Genomic DNA, 19,350 nt, shown 5'->3' on the forward strand with positions numbered 1-19,350 from the left:
CTTTGTATTCCTAGGTGCAAAGAATACTGCAGATGCTGACTGCAGTCAGGAAATCAGAAGACGCTTAATCCTTGGGAGAAGAGCAATGACCAATCTCGATACAATAGTTAGGAGCAGAGACATCACACTGACAACAAAGGGCCGCATAGTTAAAGCAATGGTGTTCCCTGTAGTAACATATGGCTGCGAGAGCTGGACCATAAGGAAGGCTGAGTGAAGGAAGATCGATGCTTTTGAACTGTGGTGCTGGAGGAAAATTCTGAGAGTGCCTTGGACTGCAAGAAGTTCAAACCAGTCCATCCTCCAGGAAATAAAGCCAGACTGCTCACTTGAGGGAACGATATTAGAGGCAAAACTGAAATACTTTGGCCACATGATGAGAAGTCTGTGTTGTGGAGGGCACTTGCGGTCTTTTCTTCATTTTTCCCATTCTTGAGTCCTGTTCTATATTTTATTGAGTTGTAGCTGGAGCAGATAGATGACCTTCCAGGCATTACAGTTTATAAAAAGTAAATTAAAAGCATATAAAAATGAAAATAGCAAGTTGAAAGATAAACTAAACAAGAATAAAACAGAGCATAGATTCAGAGCTGCTCACCCATCCCAATTAAATAAAATAGCAGGAATTCCTTCCAAATTAAGTTCAAATGTAATTTAGATTTAGTTGAAGAAAGCAAGAGATACAAAAGGGATGGGTAGAGGTAAGAATTGTGCTTGTCTAGATTGATGAGCAATCTTTTTTTCTTTCTTACAGGGAGCCATTATTGCTCCAGACCTGCGTTCTGCTCTTTTTGATCCTGAACATTGGGAGACACCCGAGGAATTCAACCCCAATCATTTTTTGGACAAGGAAGGAAATTTTGTATTAAGAGAAGCATTTGTGCCATTTGGAGCAGGTAATGTTTAGTTGGGCTTGGGGCTGGGATTTAAAAAGGAAAGAAAAAATTGTTCCATGTCATCTGAGGATTTGGAAAATGGTAGAATTAGGGTTGTTATTCCAACAACACTTAACTGGATCAATGAGGATGGAGGTTAGAGTAGCATAAAAACTCTAAAAGGGGTTCACTGACCCCAAGAACTAACTCACATGATATTAGATTAACCTCAGGCATTCAGTAATGAATAGAGCTAAGCTAATTCCAACCACTTTCCAGACTGAAATGTTAACTAAAACTTACTTCTCCCAAGATGGAAGCAAATGTTCCAGGGGCCCTATAAAGTCCTTGTAGGCCCTCCATCTTTACGTATTTTGGTTCATTTCTTTCCCTCAGGCACATAGAAGGGTTGAAAACGGAGCAGAAAAAGGTGGGAAGTGAGTAGGACACCTCTGAATCTTTCCATACTGCCCCAGATCTAGTTCCTCCTCTGTGTATTCCTTAAAAATGATTCACTTCAGCTTGAGGGGAAAAGAAAGGAAAAAGGAAATTAGTCAGGAAGTGAGAGCCTCCTGGGTACCTTCACCAAAGCTGGAAGAATTATAAAACTGGCCATCATATCAGATGCTGCCAGTGTGTGATGATGATAGCAATGACTCAGAGAGGACAGCTGGATTGCATCATAGGAAAAGCTCCAAGAAAGAGCCAGTAGAAACTGGCTGAGACTTGGGTGAAATATGGAATCTCTCAACAGGTCTATCCCTCAGTCTCTATTGTGAGTTCCAGGGCTGAATGGCAGCTCCCTGAGGATGGGAAAGGAGTCGGCAAAGCAATCCCCAATGGCTGCATTTTAGGGAATTAATGTATTCCTCATATTAGAGTTTTTTATGCAACTAATAGCTTATTTTCATTGTTTGTAAATGTTGGAATGACAAGATAACATGAATGTGTTATGACCAGTAATATTTTGGAACTCTAAATTTAAGAAAAATAGAAAGTGATCCATATGCAAGTGCTGGAGCACATATGTGGGCATGTTCATAACTGTGTATGGGTTCAGAGGAGTCAACAGAGAAAGAAGGAATAAGCAGGAGAGAAGAAAAAGGCAGAGGCTGATGGGTGAAAAACATCCTATTATCCTCCATGGTATAAATGGGACATGAGAAATTTTACATTTAATAGAAATGAATTGTGACAACAGTTCTACCTGAATAAGCTTAGCATTTCTGTGTGTCACACATGTGACACTTCATGATGTGCTTCTCCATGTTATGCAACCAAAGCCATGAGGTCATGTCTGGGTAAAACCTCCTGCCTCTTTCTTGACTTGTTTAGATGATAATGGTTAGAAGAATGCTATCGCACCAGCCATTTCTGCTTGTGGTTTTCCATCACCACCTGGTTGCCCTCTGTACGAATAGAAGCTTGGACTAGATGGAGATTTGGTCTGAACTTCCCATGTTCTTAATAGCAGTTGCAATGAGGCTACTGATGATGGAGGCTTTGGCCCATCAGCACTGATTCCTTTCTCAGGATTAAAATTAGTTGCCCACTGAGTAAATGGTTAAAGAATAGTAGGAAAAAGAGGGCATCTTTTGAGATGACTCAAACTATCTCAAAACACTACTTGAGGTGTCAGTCGGAAATATTTTACCATAGAGAAGCCCAACAAGTTTAAAGAAAAGTCTTTTGTCAAGGGCTTCTTTCTTGTTAACTAAAACATTTCAATTAGAAATCATTAATGTATTGGGCTTCTGTATTGCTTTTTCCCCATCCCAGCAAGATTGGGTCACAGGTTCTTTCCAATTTTGAAGCAACGGCCATACCAATATGAATACTTGAGGCTTTATTTCAAGGCTGAATAAGGAAATAACGTAATAACATGAGATAGAAATCAAAGAATACTGAAGAATATTAAAGAATATAACATAACCCATGATCAAAGAATATTCAAGAATACAATAAGACAAAGAAAGATCTTATACCCCTTCTGATAGGCAACCTCAAAGAAATTATGTCAGCCAGACCCCTTCAAAACCAGCAAATATGCAGCAGTCTGCATTGAAGTTCCAGCCCATGTGGTTTTTTGACTAGTTTATATAGGCTCTGAACTACCATTACTCACACCTGTTCTTGATGTTCTCTTGTCACTGGAGTTGAGACCAAGAACAAGTTCATCTTATCTTGTGCTTAGAATGCTTTGTTTATTTCTGCCAAAAATAAGACCATGAATGTTAAGGAGTATTTTTTTGTCAGGTGGTGGTGAGACCATTTCAAAGTTAAGGAGTATCTGTTTCCCAAGGTTTTTGGATTGATGATGAGAAAGATCATCCTACTCCACATACAGTAGGTGTCTCACCCAAGACAGGGCAAAACAAAGTATAACCCAGGTATAACCCTTTAGTGACTAAAATAAATACCTCATGAATAAAATAAAATATAAGATAAAAACCTCATGAATCTTCCAGTAGAACTGTAAGTGCTACAGCTTCTATACACTGAAATATTTCTTACCTGCACTTGAGGTATTCTTCCTTTTTTAAAGAATAGAAGGAAAGGATTATTACAGACCTTCTGTTTTTCCTGTATTTTCTGTGCAGGAACTCATGTCTGCTTGGGAGAACTCCTAGCAAAGATTGGGTTACTTTTGATTTTCTACTTTTATTTTCTCTACAGGAGCTCGGGTCTGTTTGGGGGAACTCCTTGCAGAGATTGAGATCTTCATTATGTTTACCAACCTGCTGAGAGAATTTAGGTTGGAGCCACCAGAAGGAGTGGAAAAGTTCGGTCAAAGACCCATAATAGGGGCGACTATACGTCCCTCTCCTTACAAGATTTGTGCTCTTCCTCGTACCAAATCATCATAATATGGGCAAGCGACAAAGGGGCTTCTTCATATCTGCACATCTTACTGTCTCTTTCTATTTGAACTCATTTGCACATAATTCTGTTTCAAGGTTGGTTCTCCAGATGTTGAAAGCCACCTCCCAGCATGCCTTGGGATTGGTCAGCTCCCTGCCTCCCCTTGGCAATGTAAGCATAGCTTTCACACATTGGTTACCTAGAGTGGTGGGTGCTGTCTAGCTGACCAATGGGGAAGGGGTTAATAAGGAAAGAAGCCTTGCCAATGCTCTCCTAGTGCAAGGAATCATAAGATACTAGGCATTTACTTGGGAAAGCAAGTGGGAATTGTAGTCTCCAAATAGTTTGATTATGTACTGCTACAATTACCCATAAGGAAATCTCAGTTGGCTAATAGTTGAGCAGGTACAGTAAGTTGAGGGAATAGGAATCATACCTATCAAGGAATACCGTTTATGGTATTCCTTTTGGGGTTGAGCAATACTTTGCAATGTGCAGAAAAAGAGTGGAAAGTAGTAAGCAAAAGGAAATAAAAACAGGAGATAAGAGAAAAGGAAAGGAAATCAAACTCAATCTAGTTTATTCCACTACCATTCACTATGCTTTTTTCTATCTTTCTATTCTTGCCATTCATCTACCACCACCAAATACATTCTCTCTCATTCTTTCAACTTCTGACTCTCACTTTGAGGATCTCATTAATTCAACTGAAGCACAACTTTCTAGGTTTTCCCCTTGCTCTCAACTCATTCAATCTTCCTTCATATATTTTATCCCTTTGGGTCATTTTGGGATGCATCCCTAATGCTGCTCTCTGGGTACAATCTGGAACAGTCTCCTCAAAAGTTTGATCCCGACCTCACACAATCCATTTCTGATGTTCTGCCCTGTGGCTATATCTCCTCTGATGCTGGTTGATAACATTTGCTCCAGATGCACAGAAATGTTGGAGCCCATTCTGTCCAACACTGGAAGTTTGGGATGGAGTTCTTCAAAGAGACAGACATTTGATCTCATGCTGTTTGGTGGTGGGGAATCATAATGAAACATTTGTTCTGGCAAAATCTCTCTCTTGCAGTCTTGCAGTTCTCAAGACATTTTGGTCTCTTCTGGGACTTGTTTTCTACCGTAATTGAGAGTTGCATGAGTACCTGGTCAGATGGGAATGGTTGAAACAGTGGAGTATGTATTGCCAATTTTACAGAGACAGTCATTCTGTTTTATTACTGCTGTTAACAAATTTCACTGGCAGATCTTTTTTTTTTTTTTTTGCCATTTTTAGGTTAAGCTTTATAATATTAGGGGTCAGCTGTTTCAATTTATATGACCAATTGTAGGGAAATATTTGCTTAAAATTCAATCCTTATTCATTTTCTTTGTATGACCCAACCACTTTACTAGTCAGTTTTATATTCAGTCCATATCTATTCAGATCCTTTCAATACTGATCCAGTCTCTCTTTGTTTTTACCACACACAGTACTTAAGTACACCATTCCCAGCAGTATTCAAAAAGCCAAGATGGAGGATGTGGCATCGTGATCGAATCCCCTCCCTTTTTCTATGTACAGAAGCGGGGGGGATCACAATATCATGTCCACCATCTTTACCGTTTTTACTTCCACCCACCACAGACACTGCTACCCATTCCCACAGCATTCAGCTTACTTCTATGTTTCTCTTGACATACCCAACTCTCCATATACAGTATTGTAGAGATCTGGAAACTCACTGACTCACAACTGGAAAAGTCAATATGACCTTCTTTCTTTGGATTCCTTTGTAATCAAAGCTGAGGGGAATGAAAAAAAGCTTTAATAAAGGGAATTAATACTGCAGAAGCCGTGTTTGTGTTTCACTTGGGAAAAGCAACTGTGCTGGCCTTGATCCTGCATCTCTGGCCCAAGGCTGCAGCGGAAGCAACACCAGAGCCATGAAGCCTCCCTCTTGCTGGCTTTCTGGAAGAAGAGAAGCAAGATGGCCTCCCTCTAGTGCATCAGAAGCTGGGGGGAGATCGGGGCCCTCAACTTCTTCCCCCAGGAAAAGGGGCCAGGCTGTGCAAGGGGGGCCCTTCCAGCCAGAGGGGTTCTCTCCTCCTCCATCTTGCCTGTGCTGCCTGTCAGAGGGGCTGAGGAAATGGGAGCAGCTCCTCAGCCAGAGAGATTGCTGAGGGGAAATGGTGGGAAGAAGAAAGGCCGCTGAGCGCCTCTGGGGAATGGCGGGTGACGCGCAGCGTCCCTGCTCTCTGGGAGCCTCACTGGCCGCCCAAGTGGCCCTGAAGGAGAGAGAGGCCACCGGGTGACCTCTTGGCCTGCTCTGTCCCTCACAAAAGGAGAGGAGGGAAAGGAGAAAGAAAAAAAGCCCACTTAGGAATAAAAATCATTGTTAGGAAAAAAAGTAAAGCGTGTCTCCAGAAACCCAGGTTCCGTCCCAGCTTGATCATGGAGCGCTCTGGGAGGCTTTGGGTCCATGAGGGTTCGTGTTCCCCCAATCTCTCCACTTCCAAACTGCTGCATCTGAAAAACAGGCTGGAACGTTTTGGATCCTGAAGGGAATTGGTGCAGCTGCTCAATGCCTGAGGGAGTGCGGTGTGCCGGAGGAAAGTGGAAAAGTCCTTCCCACCTTCCTGTGATTTCCTTTGCAGGGTCCTGAGTGTGGCCTGGGGAGCAGCTGGCAAGGACAGACCTTCTCGGTCAGCAGCTGAAGGCATTCATTTTCCAGCTGCCAAAAAGAGTGAAGAAGACCAACGAAATGGCTGCAGAGTGCTGACACTACAGCCTGGTCCTCACAAACTCCCTTCTGTTCTCTGCTGTTCTGCACCAGCAGCCAAATTAAAAAAAAAAGAAAAGAAAGCCACATTCATGCAAATGTCTCTGAAGTACTATATGCCTCTGAACAGGGAGGAGGTCAGTAATAAATTCAATTGAGATGTATTCCTAATGTCTTAAAAAAGAACATTGAGGCTGAGAGAGCTGGCCAGCTTTGCAGGAACATAGCAAAGAAAGAAGGAACAGGTAAATCCTTTTCTTCAAGAAACAAGTAAATCCTTTTCTTCAAGAAATCACTTGTAAATCCTTTAAAAAAAGCATCTGACTCTCTAATATTAGTGTTGAAATCACCAGCAATAATAACTAATGCATCTGGGTACTGGCAAAACAGACTGGTGGTATAGTAGTCTGCCTTGAGGATCAACTCTATGGCACAATCTTATTTCCTGTGAGGAGGCAGCTGGTCTGATTTGGCTTCTCCAAACACTTCACTGTGGTGGGATGTTGCAATCTCCTTCCATGGATGCCTTGGGTCCCGCTTCGTTTAGTGCTCCCGCTATCTCTGTCTTGTGGCTGGACTCAATCAGGGTCATGCCTGGATAACTCCCATTGCAAAACACCATCTGGCCCGACCTCCAGTCCACCTTCATGTTTCTATCTCTCAGACACACTAGGCCCAGGATTATGGATTGGCTGGCAATCAGGGCTATGATGAACCTTAGAACCTCCTTGTGGGTCCCCACCCACATCCTTGCTGGTTCAGTATAATACTCCACTAGGCTTCCTTTCATATCTGTCCCATCTAATTGGGTGAAAATGATGGGATCCTTTAGCCTCCCCACCTTAAGTCTCAGTCCAGTCACTATCGCAGGGTGCATTAGGGTTGGGTGCAGCCAGAATCAAGTAACCCCATCAGGTCTGACCCCTTGCCACTTTTCAATTTTTCTAATTATACTCCCACCAACATTGCGGGGCAATCCTCACTCACCATTGATCCTCACGCCCAGGGTTCCATGCCTGTCCTTCAGTGCCACTCAGTACAGGCTCCCTTCATTTCCCACCAGCTGGTACTCAGCATCTGTGGAGCCCTGAGGATCAGGGCTGGGCTTGCTGCTCCTCCTTTCCATTACAGCAGCCACTGTCGCTTTTGGTTTATGGGCCGGCGTCTTCATGCTGCCACCTTCTGGCTTAGCCTTTGGTGGGGCTGCGGTTTGGGGGCAGTTAGTGGCTGGTGCCCCTCCTTGCCACACTTAAAGCATAAGCCTTTCTTCCTCTGGCATTCTCTCTCCTCCTCCCAGGACCTGCTGGCTCCCTTGTTACTAGTCAGGGGACTGGCAGGGGCAGGGCGCTTTCCCGACCCATACGAGCCATGCTGCTGCTTGATCTCAAGGCGTACATCCTCCTCCAGCTAGGCAAATCCAGTCTCATGGCATCTGTGGGCTTCCCCGGGCTAGAGACCATTCCAGGATCTCAGGTTTCAACCTGGCTTTGAAGTGTTCTAGCTTCAGAGACTCTGGCCAGTCACTCAACTTACTGGCGAGTCTCCTAAACTCCAGGGCATACTCTGACACTGATCTGCTCCCTTGTATGATCTGGTGGAGGCCAGACTTGGCCTTTAGTTTCAGTAACGAATCTTCAAATCTCTCCTGCAGTGCATACATAAACTCATCAAAATGCTCCAGCTCTGGGGCCTCTGCATCATCCATTTCCACCACCCACTGTGCTGCCTTGCCTTCTAGGTGTTTGGACATGTAATTTATCTTGGCTTCCTCCGAGGGGAACGAGTCCTCAAAATCCCTCATGAAGCTCCTCATGTGGTTAAGGAAGTGGGCCAAGCATTTGGGGTTGCCGTCAAATTTCACACTCAACTCTCAGCCTCCAAACACTTCATCCCTCCTCTGTCCTAGGCTTAGCCTTGCCGGGCTGCCTGCCCAGGAGGTTGGTGCAATGGTGGACCAGCCCATGGACCTCCTGGCCTCTGCTTGCTTGTCAGCTTTCCCTGCTCTTGGGGACCTCCACTGCCTTGTGGCCATCAATGTACCCACTCTCCCATTGCTGGCTGAACCCTGCTCAAGTTTCGCTAGCAAGTGATCCATCATTCCCTGCAGCTGGGACAGCTAAGCATCTATGGAGTTCACTCTCGGCACCACCTTCTCCACCTGTTCTTGCAGCCCCTCTTCTTGGTAGCAGCCTCTCCTGTCCTGCACATTCATGTAACTGGTCATGTAGGGGTCCAACTCACTCAGTCTTATGGAGTGAGGGGGTTCTGCCTCCTCTACCACCAAGTATTCCTACATCTTTCTTAGTGTTGTTAGAAGCTCTCATGCTCCTGAGCTCTCACACCCTTGGTGGTCATGGGGTGGAGGTTCTTGCAGGGTGGAGAGTGTCTTCAGTATGGCTCCCAACTGCTCTTCCCCACTCTCTGCCGCTCTCTGTGAGTGGGCCTCCACCTCCAATACTTTGGATAAAAGACCTTCCTGAAGACTTGAGCAAGCCTCCAATAAAGCCTTTGTGGGGCGATCCTCCAGATTAGAAAGGTCTTTCAGAGAAGTCGCCATATGGTATACTGAGTTGTGTCTTTCTGTGAGGAACGTGGCCCTTGCACCCTTATTTCAGTAATCCACAGTACAGGCCATTAGGATATACATAGATTCTTTAATAAGGCGAATTGACTAGCAGTCTGTTAAAGACACAACCAAGGCTTCGAGCCTAAAGTGCTTGAACAAATTCCTTTCCTTCCCCTGCCTTCTCTGTTGCCATGGCTACCAGTCCTTGATGACCCTGCCTAGCTCACCTCACCTTTGATCTCTCTCTGTTGCCCTGTTTACCAAGCAGTGATAATGCTTTCCCCAAACAATCCTTTACAATCTGCAGGAATGCAGGAATGCCTGCTCCCCTACTGTTCCAATCTGCTGCTGCTGCTGTTTGCAATGCTGTGCTCTGCTTTCTAATTAATTAACTACAAAACCCATGTGAGGAAGATGCATCCAGATGCTCTCAACTTTTGCCTCAGGATTGCTCCAGTTCTGACATTTACTATTTTCAAAGGCGCATTCATCAGAAAAAAACACTTATTCTTCTGTTTTCAAAAATTACTATCCCATATATATATATATATATATATATATATCTGTTTAAAACTTTCTTGCATCACAATCTTGTTAAGCTTTTTTGCTTTTAAATTGACATCCTTTAAAATAGCACTTTTTTTTTTTCCTTTTCTTAATTTCAAAAAGAAGGCAGCTCACCAAAAGTCATTGTTGTTCCCTGCCATCCACAATATCTCACTTAAGTTGTAAATTAATTATAATCAAAAGGTGTTTAAGAAAGTGAGGTTTTGGCTGGTCATACAGTATGTCTATAAAAGTTAAGGGAATGTTGGTATTCCCTTGGGCCCAACCCATAAGAAGCTCAGTTCCTGTGGTCTTCTCATGAGGAGTGGCTATTCAGAGCATAAGTGGCCAGTCCCATTGATCTCTCCATCCTCTGGAGAGATTTTTGGCAGCCAGAACCTGCCACCTGGCCACTGATTTCACCATGGTGCTGTCCCCGCTCTCAGAGCTGCTGGCAGAGATGTCTAACATTCTCCCATTTACAGTTATCAGAAAGATTTAAAATGGACAAAAAGACTTATGGTAAGGAGCAAAGCAAGACAGAATTTGAAGTACAATTGTACACTGATGATGAACATGTAATTGCTAAAATGTATAAACTTTTGTTGAAATTTGAAACAGAGGAAGAACAGGTGCATGATAGAGTGGGCTAAGAATTTTGGTTATAACATGCAGATGGAGCAATGGGAAAATATGTGGATAAAAGGGTTGAAATTTACATTAAGTTATGATCTTAAATGATGTATCATTTTATAAAAGTTCTCTTTAAGATCATAACTTAATGATGTATCATTATTATGCATCATTGGTGATGATGCTAGAGAAACTATCTAGAATGTATAAAGGCACTTCAAATGTATGTTGGAAATGTGAACATCATGAAGGGACATTCTGTCATGCTTGGTGGACATGTAAAAATACTAAAAAAAATGGATTTGAATAGATACATCGATACAGATGATATTTTATATCACATGTAGTACACAATAATACATTTTATGATGACATGTAATGGGGAACAGCACGGATTTTATAAGGTGGTGCGTGCAGCATCATGTTTACTATAGGTGTTTCATTGAGCTTTTTCACTCCTTCAGGCACCTGGAAGCTGAACGACCTCAGCAGGTTGGTTAGGAAGATGAGGATCATTAATCCTGCCACCTTTTCTCCCAAACATACACGAGAACCTACAGAAGAGAGTTGGGAAGGACAGAAAGTGGGTAGCAATCTGTTCTCAAGACACATATTTCTGTAAGCTATTATTTGCATCTGAGAAAGCAATACAGATTCCATAACAGCCTAATAATATTTCCCAATTAACCCCAATTAATTGCTGAGGATGCTTTCTCCCTTTTATACTGCCTGGCAAGGTAAACTGATGGACAAGGGGTGTTTGTAAATGGTTTTAAGGATGGCTTTTGTTTTGTCTATATGCCAACTGTATGTAAAGAGACACATAGACATCTAGAAGCTTCTTGTGTAATTAAGACACCTATGAGCAGGCATTGCTATCTTTTAGGGAAGATATATAAGAGGCAGATGCCTTAGGTAATGGAGATTGCTGATATTGTGGGAACTGGAGGTGGAGGAGGAGCCAAGGAACATAGAATCATAGAATTGTGGGTTGGAAGAGACCTTGGAGGTTGGAGACAGGATCCCTGCATTAGAGAAACCCCCACCACACACACACACACACAACTTGTTGAGAGAAGCAGCAGTAGGAAAGACTGAGAATAACCCCAGAGAGAGTTCTGTATCTGCACATGAGCAAGCAAGCTATTAGTTGAAACCAGAAAAGACTATATGACAACTGACAAGAAAAATACAAAGTAACTACAAGGTAGTGAGTTATACAACCTAGCCACAATAAAGCATGAAGGAAATGTGAAGTCACAAGATAAAATGAAGGGCTATACAAAGAACTTATCTGAAGACCCCATCCATGCACACAAACATCTATTGTCTTCTCCAGCCTGCCTTTCAATACCTTCATCAACATTCAGTATGGTAGAGGGGCTTGGTAAGTACAAATGTGTGAGTCTTAAGCAATTCCAATAAACAAAGCTAAGAGGTTAACAGAGTCTTTCTATGTGCTGTGTCTTCTGGAATTCTCCATAAAATCCCAAAAGTCAAATATGTAACATCTGAAGTAACATCTTACACAAAAAAGCAGGATCAGAAAGAATCTGGCTGTAAATAGACTGCAGCATCTGGGAAGGAAAGACCAAGGTGCTGGAATTTCAAAAAGTCTTGAAATGAAAGTAGTTGGTAAACGAGTAAGCATATCAAAGTCAAGATAAGAAACCCCTGTGTGTATCTGGGAGGGAGACAATCAAGAAGCTATAAAAAGCTCTGCACAGAAATGTGCCTCACTTTCTTAAACACCTTTGGAGAGCCAATTGGGACTAAAAGACTAAGAAAACCAAAAGAGAATAAAAGGGAGAAGCCTGCTTTTTACTTTCTCTCGAGTAATTCACGTACTTTTCACTTTCTCATAAAGGTATGTGTTGGACTCTCAATTTCTCAGCTAAGGTCCATGGTCACCATGATGAACATGAACTCCTGAGCTGCCCACAACTCAACGTCACCCAAGTGGAGATCAAAATCCCCGAGGATCATATGCTTTGAGGATTCCACCACCAGCCTGGTGATGGAGTCTAGCAGCTCAAGCAGAGATGTCACTGAACAGCTGGGAGGCGGGTACAGCAGCAACAAATCTAAGTCATATTTCTTTGATTATTAGTTTGACATTAATTTAACACCAGGGCTTTGATCACACAACACATTTATCCAAGGTGTCTTCCAGATAAAGGTCTTCTGGACCCAGGTGAGTCTGCAGTAAACAAATGATACTGTACATGAGCACTGTTGTCAATATTCTGTTACATCCCCAATGTTTTGGTGAATTGGGAAAAGCAGCACGTGCCATCTCCAGAATGTGCTCATGGCATCTCAGTATCCAAATACATCTCAAAATATCCAGAGAAGCATGGCAGTCTCTGACACGTATAACATTGGAATCAGAAGTGATTGAGAAGCAGAAATGTTTGCTGTCTGGAAGCGCCCAAGGGTTGGTTAAACACCTAGCAGATGCAGTGCACAACATGCCAACCTTTGGCTTTGTGTGTGTGAGTGTGTATTAGAATGTGGTACAGTCCCAGCCCAACTATTTGGTTTAAGGTTTATGGTAGGTAAAGGTAAAGGTTTCCCTTGACGTAAAGTCCAGTCGTGTCCGACTCTAGGGGGCGGTGCTCATCTCCGTTTCAAAGCCTTGGAGCCGGCGTTGTCCATAGGACACTTCCGGGTCATGTGGCCAGCATGACTCACGGAACGCCGTTACCTTCCCGCCGAAGCGGTACCAATTAATCTACTCACATTTGCATGTTTTCGAACTGCTTGGTGTGCAGAAGCTGGGACGAGCAACGGGAGCTCACCCCGCCGCGCGGTTTCGAACCGCCGACCTTCCGATCGACAGCTCAGCGGTTTAACCCGCAGCGCCACCGCGTCCCCCTAAAGGTTTATGGTGTAACTGCATAAATCCTTCAAAACTGGATCATTGAAGCCATTCAAAATCACTATCCCCTGTGCCTGGGCTGGCCCAATAATTCACCAAGGGAAGATGGGACCGATGTTTTATACTGGTCTCGGTTTCCAGCTCCTTGGTCTCAGCCCCTGTACCTGAACAGCAGAACTTCAGAGGCCCTGGCTTCCAGATACTGCTCTTAAATGCCAGGTCAATATATAAAAAGGCCTCCCCAATCTGTGATTTGATCATGGGTAAGAGGGCCGACCTGGCATGTATCACTGAGACCTGGCTGGGTCTGGAAGTGGGGGTGGCCCATTCAGAGATATGCGTGGCTGGGTTTTGGGTGTGGCACCAGCTGAGAACCCAGGGCAGGGGTGGTGGGGTGGCAATTGAGATCCAAGAATTGCTTATGGCTTTCAGGGGCACTGCCCTGCAGGTGACCAGGTGTAAGACCCTGTTCATTAAGTTCAGCTGTAGGGATCAGTTGGGATTGTTGCTGTTGCACCAGCCTCACTGCTTCATAGCAACCTCCCTGCCTGAGCTCCTTGACTCCATCTCTATGTTGGCAGTAGAGTTTCCCAGACTTATGCTCTTGGAGGACTTCAATCTGTCTTCCCCTGGGAGTGGTGTTTGAGGTGGCTCAGGAGTTCATGGCCACTATGACAGTCATGGGCCCATCTCAGGTCATCCAGAGTGTGAGAGTGACAGGGGCAGTGGTCACACACCAGATCTGGTGTTCTGTCAGAGCAGTGGCTATGTGATCTGTAACTGGGGGAGCTTTTGGTGTCCCCTTTGTTTTGGTCAGATGATGCCCTGATTGCCATGGGATTCTCTGGTGCTGCTATCCACTGCAGGGAGGCTGGACCCATTAGATCAGTCCATCTCTGGTAACTGATGAACCTGGAGGGAGCTGGGGATTGTTCCTGTTGGTCTGCTGCATGGTCCATTAGAGGTCTTGGTGGCTGCTTGGAATAAAGGGGCAGCTGAAGCATTGGTTTGGATTCCACCCATGCAACTTCTCCCCTCTCAGGGATCCTGTTACTCCCCATGGTTTACGGAGGCGCTGAGGGAGATGAAATGAGAGTAGGGACATCTAGAGTGGTATTGGCACTCAACTAAGGACAAACTTGACCAAACAGAGGTCAGAGTCACTATTAAGGCCTACCTTGTGGTGGTAAGAGCAGCAAAGTGCCAATACATCTCCATCGTTATTGCATCTTTGAGTGAGATGGGTGGTGACTAAATTTGAAATATAAATAAATAAATCCACAGATTGCTGCCCCGCAGTCCTGTTTTGGGTGACACAAGCCCTCTTTTGCAGGGACATGTGGAGGAATTTGCTCAGCATCTGTCTGACAAAATTGCTCAGATTTGCTTGCAGCTGGATGCTGTCCTTGCTGCAGGTCTGAAGCAATTGAGAAGGTGGCTGTGCTGCAGCTTCAGAGGACCATGGATGAAATAGATTATCTGGATCATTTTCAGTCAAGATTCAGACCTGTGTATGAAATGGAAATGGCATTGGTTGCACTTTTGGATGTTCTCTGGAGTGGGTGGGATTGTGGCAATGTATCCATCATTGCCTTACTTGACCTCTCGGTGGCTTTTGATACCATCAACCATGGTATCCTTCTGGATTGGCTCAGATGATTGGGGTTGGGCAGCAGGGTATTGTGCTGGTTCACCTCCTTTCTCTGGGCTCAATTCCAGGCAGTGGTGATTGGGGAGCAGAGATCCCGCCCTCAGCCCCTACTGTGTGGGGCGCTACAAGGGTCGGTGCTCTCTCCTCTTCTATTCAACATCTACATGAGTTCACTGGAGTGAGGTATCATGAATATGCTGATGTATTGTACATCTCCACTCCTGATGAATTAAGTGAAGCTGTGAATGTCTTATCCCGGTGTCTGGAGGCTCTGAGGGTTTAATTGGAGAACAAGAGGCTCCAACTGAACCCTGGCAAGACTGAGTGGGTTTGGATTTTGAGGCCTCCGGTTCTGGGACTATACCATTGTTGGTGCTGGATAGGGTTTCACTGCCCCAAACAGACCCTATGTGCAATCTGGGGGTCTTCCTGGAGTCATGACTCCTGCTTGATGAGCAGGTGCCAGTCATGGCTAGGGGAGGCCTTCGTACAACTGTATTGTGTGATAGTTGCACCTGTTCCTGGACCGAGCAGCCTTACTCATTGTCACTCATGCCCTGGTCACCTCCTGGTTGGATTACTGCAATGCACTCTACATGGGGCTGCCCTTGAAGAATATTCAGAAACTTCAGTTGGTGCAGAATGTGGCAGCATGGGCAGTTATGTGTGTTTCTGATAGAACAGATGTTATACCTCTGCTTTGCGAGCTGCATTTCTTACCAGTCTGTTTCTGGGTCCAATTCAAGGTGCTGGTGTTGACCTTTAAAGCACTTCATGGCATGGGATCAGGTTATTTGAGGGACTGCCTCTCCCTGATTTCATCTGTTCATCCCACTAGATCCAACAGAGTGGGCATGTTTTGGGTATATCATCTAGGGAGCTACATTTGGCAGGCATTAGATGGTGGGCCTTTTCTGCTGTGGCGCCTGCATTGTGGAATCTTCTCCCCCCAGAGGCGAGGTTGACCTCATCACTCCTGAGCTTCTGAAGTTTCCTTAACCTGGGACCATAACCTGGTTATGCCAGCAGGCCTGGGGACCCCAGGGGATGGGTGAACTAATGCTGTGGCTCTGTTATTATTAACATCCCTTTGTGTATTATTTCCTTTTCTCTGTTTCAGTTCTGCTTTTAAAGTTTATAATGCTTTATGATAAGTATTATATAATGGTTTTAGGTAATGCTTGTTTTATATATCTACTCTTTTATTGGATTGTTGTATGCCTCCCAGAGTCACTTTTCATGAGATGGGCAGTCATATAAATTAGATGGATAGACAGATAGCTATCTAGCTAGCTAGAGTCGTTGAGGGGTCATTAGTTGAAAGTTCTACATGCCCCACTGGCCTCCTTCTTCCTGTAAGCTAGCCAGCTACTCTTCCATTCCATTTATGCTTTATTTCAGATAGCCAAAGGTTTGGGAGCAGCCCAGTGTAAACCTCTTATATGGTGAATGACAAACAAGAACCCTTGCCTTCTTCACACTGCCTCACAATAAATCCCCCAAGTAAGAAATTGAGAGAGATACAAAGAGAAAGAGAACAGCTAGGCTGCGGATTTCCTGGGCTTCCAAACATTTGCTGTATAAAAGGATTCTCATTTTCTTCTGATACTGAACTCAAAGGAGGGCAGCACCAGCCTGTTAGTGGTCATGTATGAGATCATTAGGTCACCTGGATGAAAGAAGTGCTGGAATCTGACATGGGGTACCATCCTCTTTCAAGTCATAAATCAAAGTATGGACAAAATGAATGGGAAGGATTAATCTTTTCCCCAAAGTAATCAGGTCTTATTTGTGGGGAGGAAACTTTTTGGAGTGATGGGGAAGTTTTCTTTCACCCTGAAAAGAGCCTGTTTTAAAAGCAAGGGGAAAAGAGGGGTGGGGAAACCCATCTCTCTATTTAACTAAGACTACCTAACTATACTGAATCAGTCTGAAACTTCAATAACTAATCAACCAAAATAAAGTGGAATCATTCAGAATATGGATAGCATCAAAGGCAGGCAGGCAGGTGACCAAATAATTTATGAGTCCACAACTCATGAGCCTCTGAATCATCAGCCCAGTCCTTTGGGACAGTCCAGAATTTTCTCCATTGTACTGGCCCAGACAAGTGAATTCAAAGGATATTGCAGCCTAATATTCCAATCACAAGACAAGGCTACCTTGATCAAATGAGAGGAAATAAAATGGAATGTCACATTCAAATATCCTTTTCAGACCAGAGAACTATACATTTGGATTCCAGCTGGAATAGGCCAACTTTGCTCTGGGTTGTGGCAAGTGGATTTCACCCAGTGTGCGTAACATCCAAACAAAGTCATTCCACTTGGGAAGTCATCCACACATCCTTGATATAAAACTAAGAGAAACTTCAGATTCATTCAGTGTTCAAACTTGGAGAAATAAGGATTCAAGTAAGAATGGCTGCAGGCACAGACAGCCAACGAAAAGAAGGAGGATAGTTTTGGATTGCCTGAAAAACAGATCAACAGCCTTGAAACCACCCAGAAAAACAAACCAGTAAATTACAAACTGCCTTGAAGAGTTGGATTTACCTGCTCCAAATGGCAGAAATGCTTCTTGAGTTTGAAAATTCCCATCTTTGTCTAAAAAATGATTTGGGTTGAATTCTTCAGGCGTCTCCCATTCTTTAGGATCTAGAAGAACCGAGCATAGGTCTGGCACAATCATGGTCCCCTGAAAGGAAGAAAATAAACTAAAACATGGCTGTTTCATAGTAGGATTCAATCAAGGAAGTTGAATATATTTAGGGAAAACATTTCTTGAAGTACACCTTTACCTACAACTATATATATCTTTTCTCCCCTTTTCTAAGCTCCTTTGGAAGGCAATACCTGATCTGCAGGTTGGTTTCTCCCTCCCTCCATGAAAGGAAAGAGCTAGTTTCATATTTCTTTATTACTCCAACTTGCCCCGGAAGAATTACAGCATGACAATGCAGAGCATCTCCTCCCAAATTATATTTCAGCAGGAGGAGGGAACTGGAGGAGAGGCATTACGGTGTTCTAGATGGAAGGATGGAGAGCCCATGTGGTGTAGTGGTTAAAGGTGCAGGACTGTGATGGTTGCCTTATTCCAAAAAACACAGACTCACCAGCCAGGGCTAAGGATTTCTGGTTTATTAGGAATAGAATGCATACACGGAGAAAGATGGGAATGAGCACATGGTGTGCGAGGTAGCCGGTAAATACCCGCAGTGCAGACCTGATCCTTCCCCACCCCCCATTGTCCCAAAGTCTTGCCTGACGGTGAACCCGGAGTCTCAATGGGCAATCAGGGGGCGATTCCGGAGTCTCGATGGGTGATCAGGGGGATTAGCTCTGGTTACCTCTGTCCTCTTCCTGTGTCTGGAGCAGGTGTGTCCCCCAAGGTAATGCAGAGATGTCAGGGAGATAGGATGATGGCTTCTCGGGTCAGGGCAAAGGTGTGGCTCCTTTGTCCTTTATTTGTATTTGTCTCTCAGTGCTTATGGGATTAGCACTGATTCTTTCCTCCTTCCTCTCCTTCACCAGAAAGGCATGTTCCCCATTGTGATGTATGTATACATCACAACGGGGGACATGACATACTGCCTCCCCCCAAAAAACTTCAAGGCGCTGGTTTGGAAGGATACGCTGCATGGAAGCGTTTGACTAGCTGTTGCGCTGAGACATCCTGGGCATGCACCCACTCAGGGTGGGGGAAATGTCTCCAGCGGACCAGGTACTGAAGGGTGCCCCGTAGCCTTCGGGAATCTAGAACCTCCTTTATTTCAAAGTGCTGTTGCCCATCGATCATGGTGGGAGGAGGTGGGGGGGGGGGTTCGTTATGCCACTTTGAAGAGGTGGCCGGTTTCAGTAAGGCACAATGGAACACTGGGTGTATGCATTTCAAGTTGTGTGGCAATTCTAACTTAAAAGTTACCGGGTTGATTATTTCCACTATTGGGAAAGGGCCAATGAACTTGGGGCTAACTTCTTTGAGGGCTGCGGAGACTTAATGAATTTAGTGGAGAGGTAGACCTTATCTCCAACTTGGAAGTCTGGCTGCGCAGCCCTGTGGTTGTCCGCGTAACACTTGTAGGTAGCTTGGGCTTCGGAGAGAGCCAGCTGAATGATTGGCCACACGTTGGCTAGCTGAGCAGCCCAGTCATCTGGGGAACAAGGTGGGGTAGCTGGCTGTGGCAACTCCGGGATCGGGACGAAGTCTCGTCCATAGACTACCTGGGAGGGGGTGTGGCCCGTGCTCTGGTGCACTGCATTGTTGTATGCCACCTCAGCAAAGGGGAGTAAGTCTACCCAATTATCCTGCTGGTAGCTTATGAAGGAGCGCAAAAATTGCTCCAGGGTGGAGTTAAGGATTTCCATAGAGCCGTCTGTGTGGGGGTGCCAAGCAGTGGACAATGCCTGCTTGGTGCCAATCAACTTCAAAAATGCTTTCCAGAATTGTGAAGTAAATTGTGTACCCCTATCTGTGACAAAGTGGGAGGGGGTACCGTGTAATTTGTAAATGTGATTTAAAAAGAGGCGTGCCAACTGTTGAGCGGAGGGAATGGAGGTGCATGGAAA

The 19,350-nt window shown here is 44.5% G+C and overlaps 2 protein-coding genes across 2 annotated transcripts in view; one reads left to right on the top strand and one right to left on the bottom strand.

Moving 5' to 3' along the window:
* Positions 1-19,350, bottom strand: part of ABCC5 (ATP binding cassette subfamily C member 5) — a 528,771-nt gene that overhangs the window by 424,739 nt on the left and 84,682 nt on the right. The window lies entirely within an intron of this gene.
* Positions 1-19,350, top strand: part of LOC134499608 (cytochrome P450 2J2-like) — a 163,213-nt gene that overhangs the window by 40,516 nt on the left and 103,347 nt on the right. Inside the window, exon 8 of the mRNA XM_063306333.1 lies at positions 755-896. Coding sequence (XP_063162403.1) covers positions 755-896 — 142 coding nt within the window. The remainder of the gene's footprint in view (positions 1-754; positions 897-19,350) is intronic.

The sequence above is a fragment of the Candoia aspera genome, chromosome 6 (assembly GCF_035149785.1).
Source record: "Candoia aspera isolate rCanAsp1 chromosome 6, rCanAsp1.hap2, whole genome shotgun sequence".
NCBI classification, from domain to species: Eukaryota; Metazoa; Chordata; class Lepidosauria; order Squamata; family Boidae; genus Candoia; species Candoia aspera.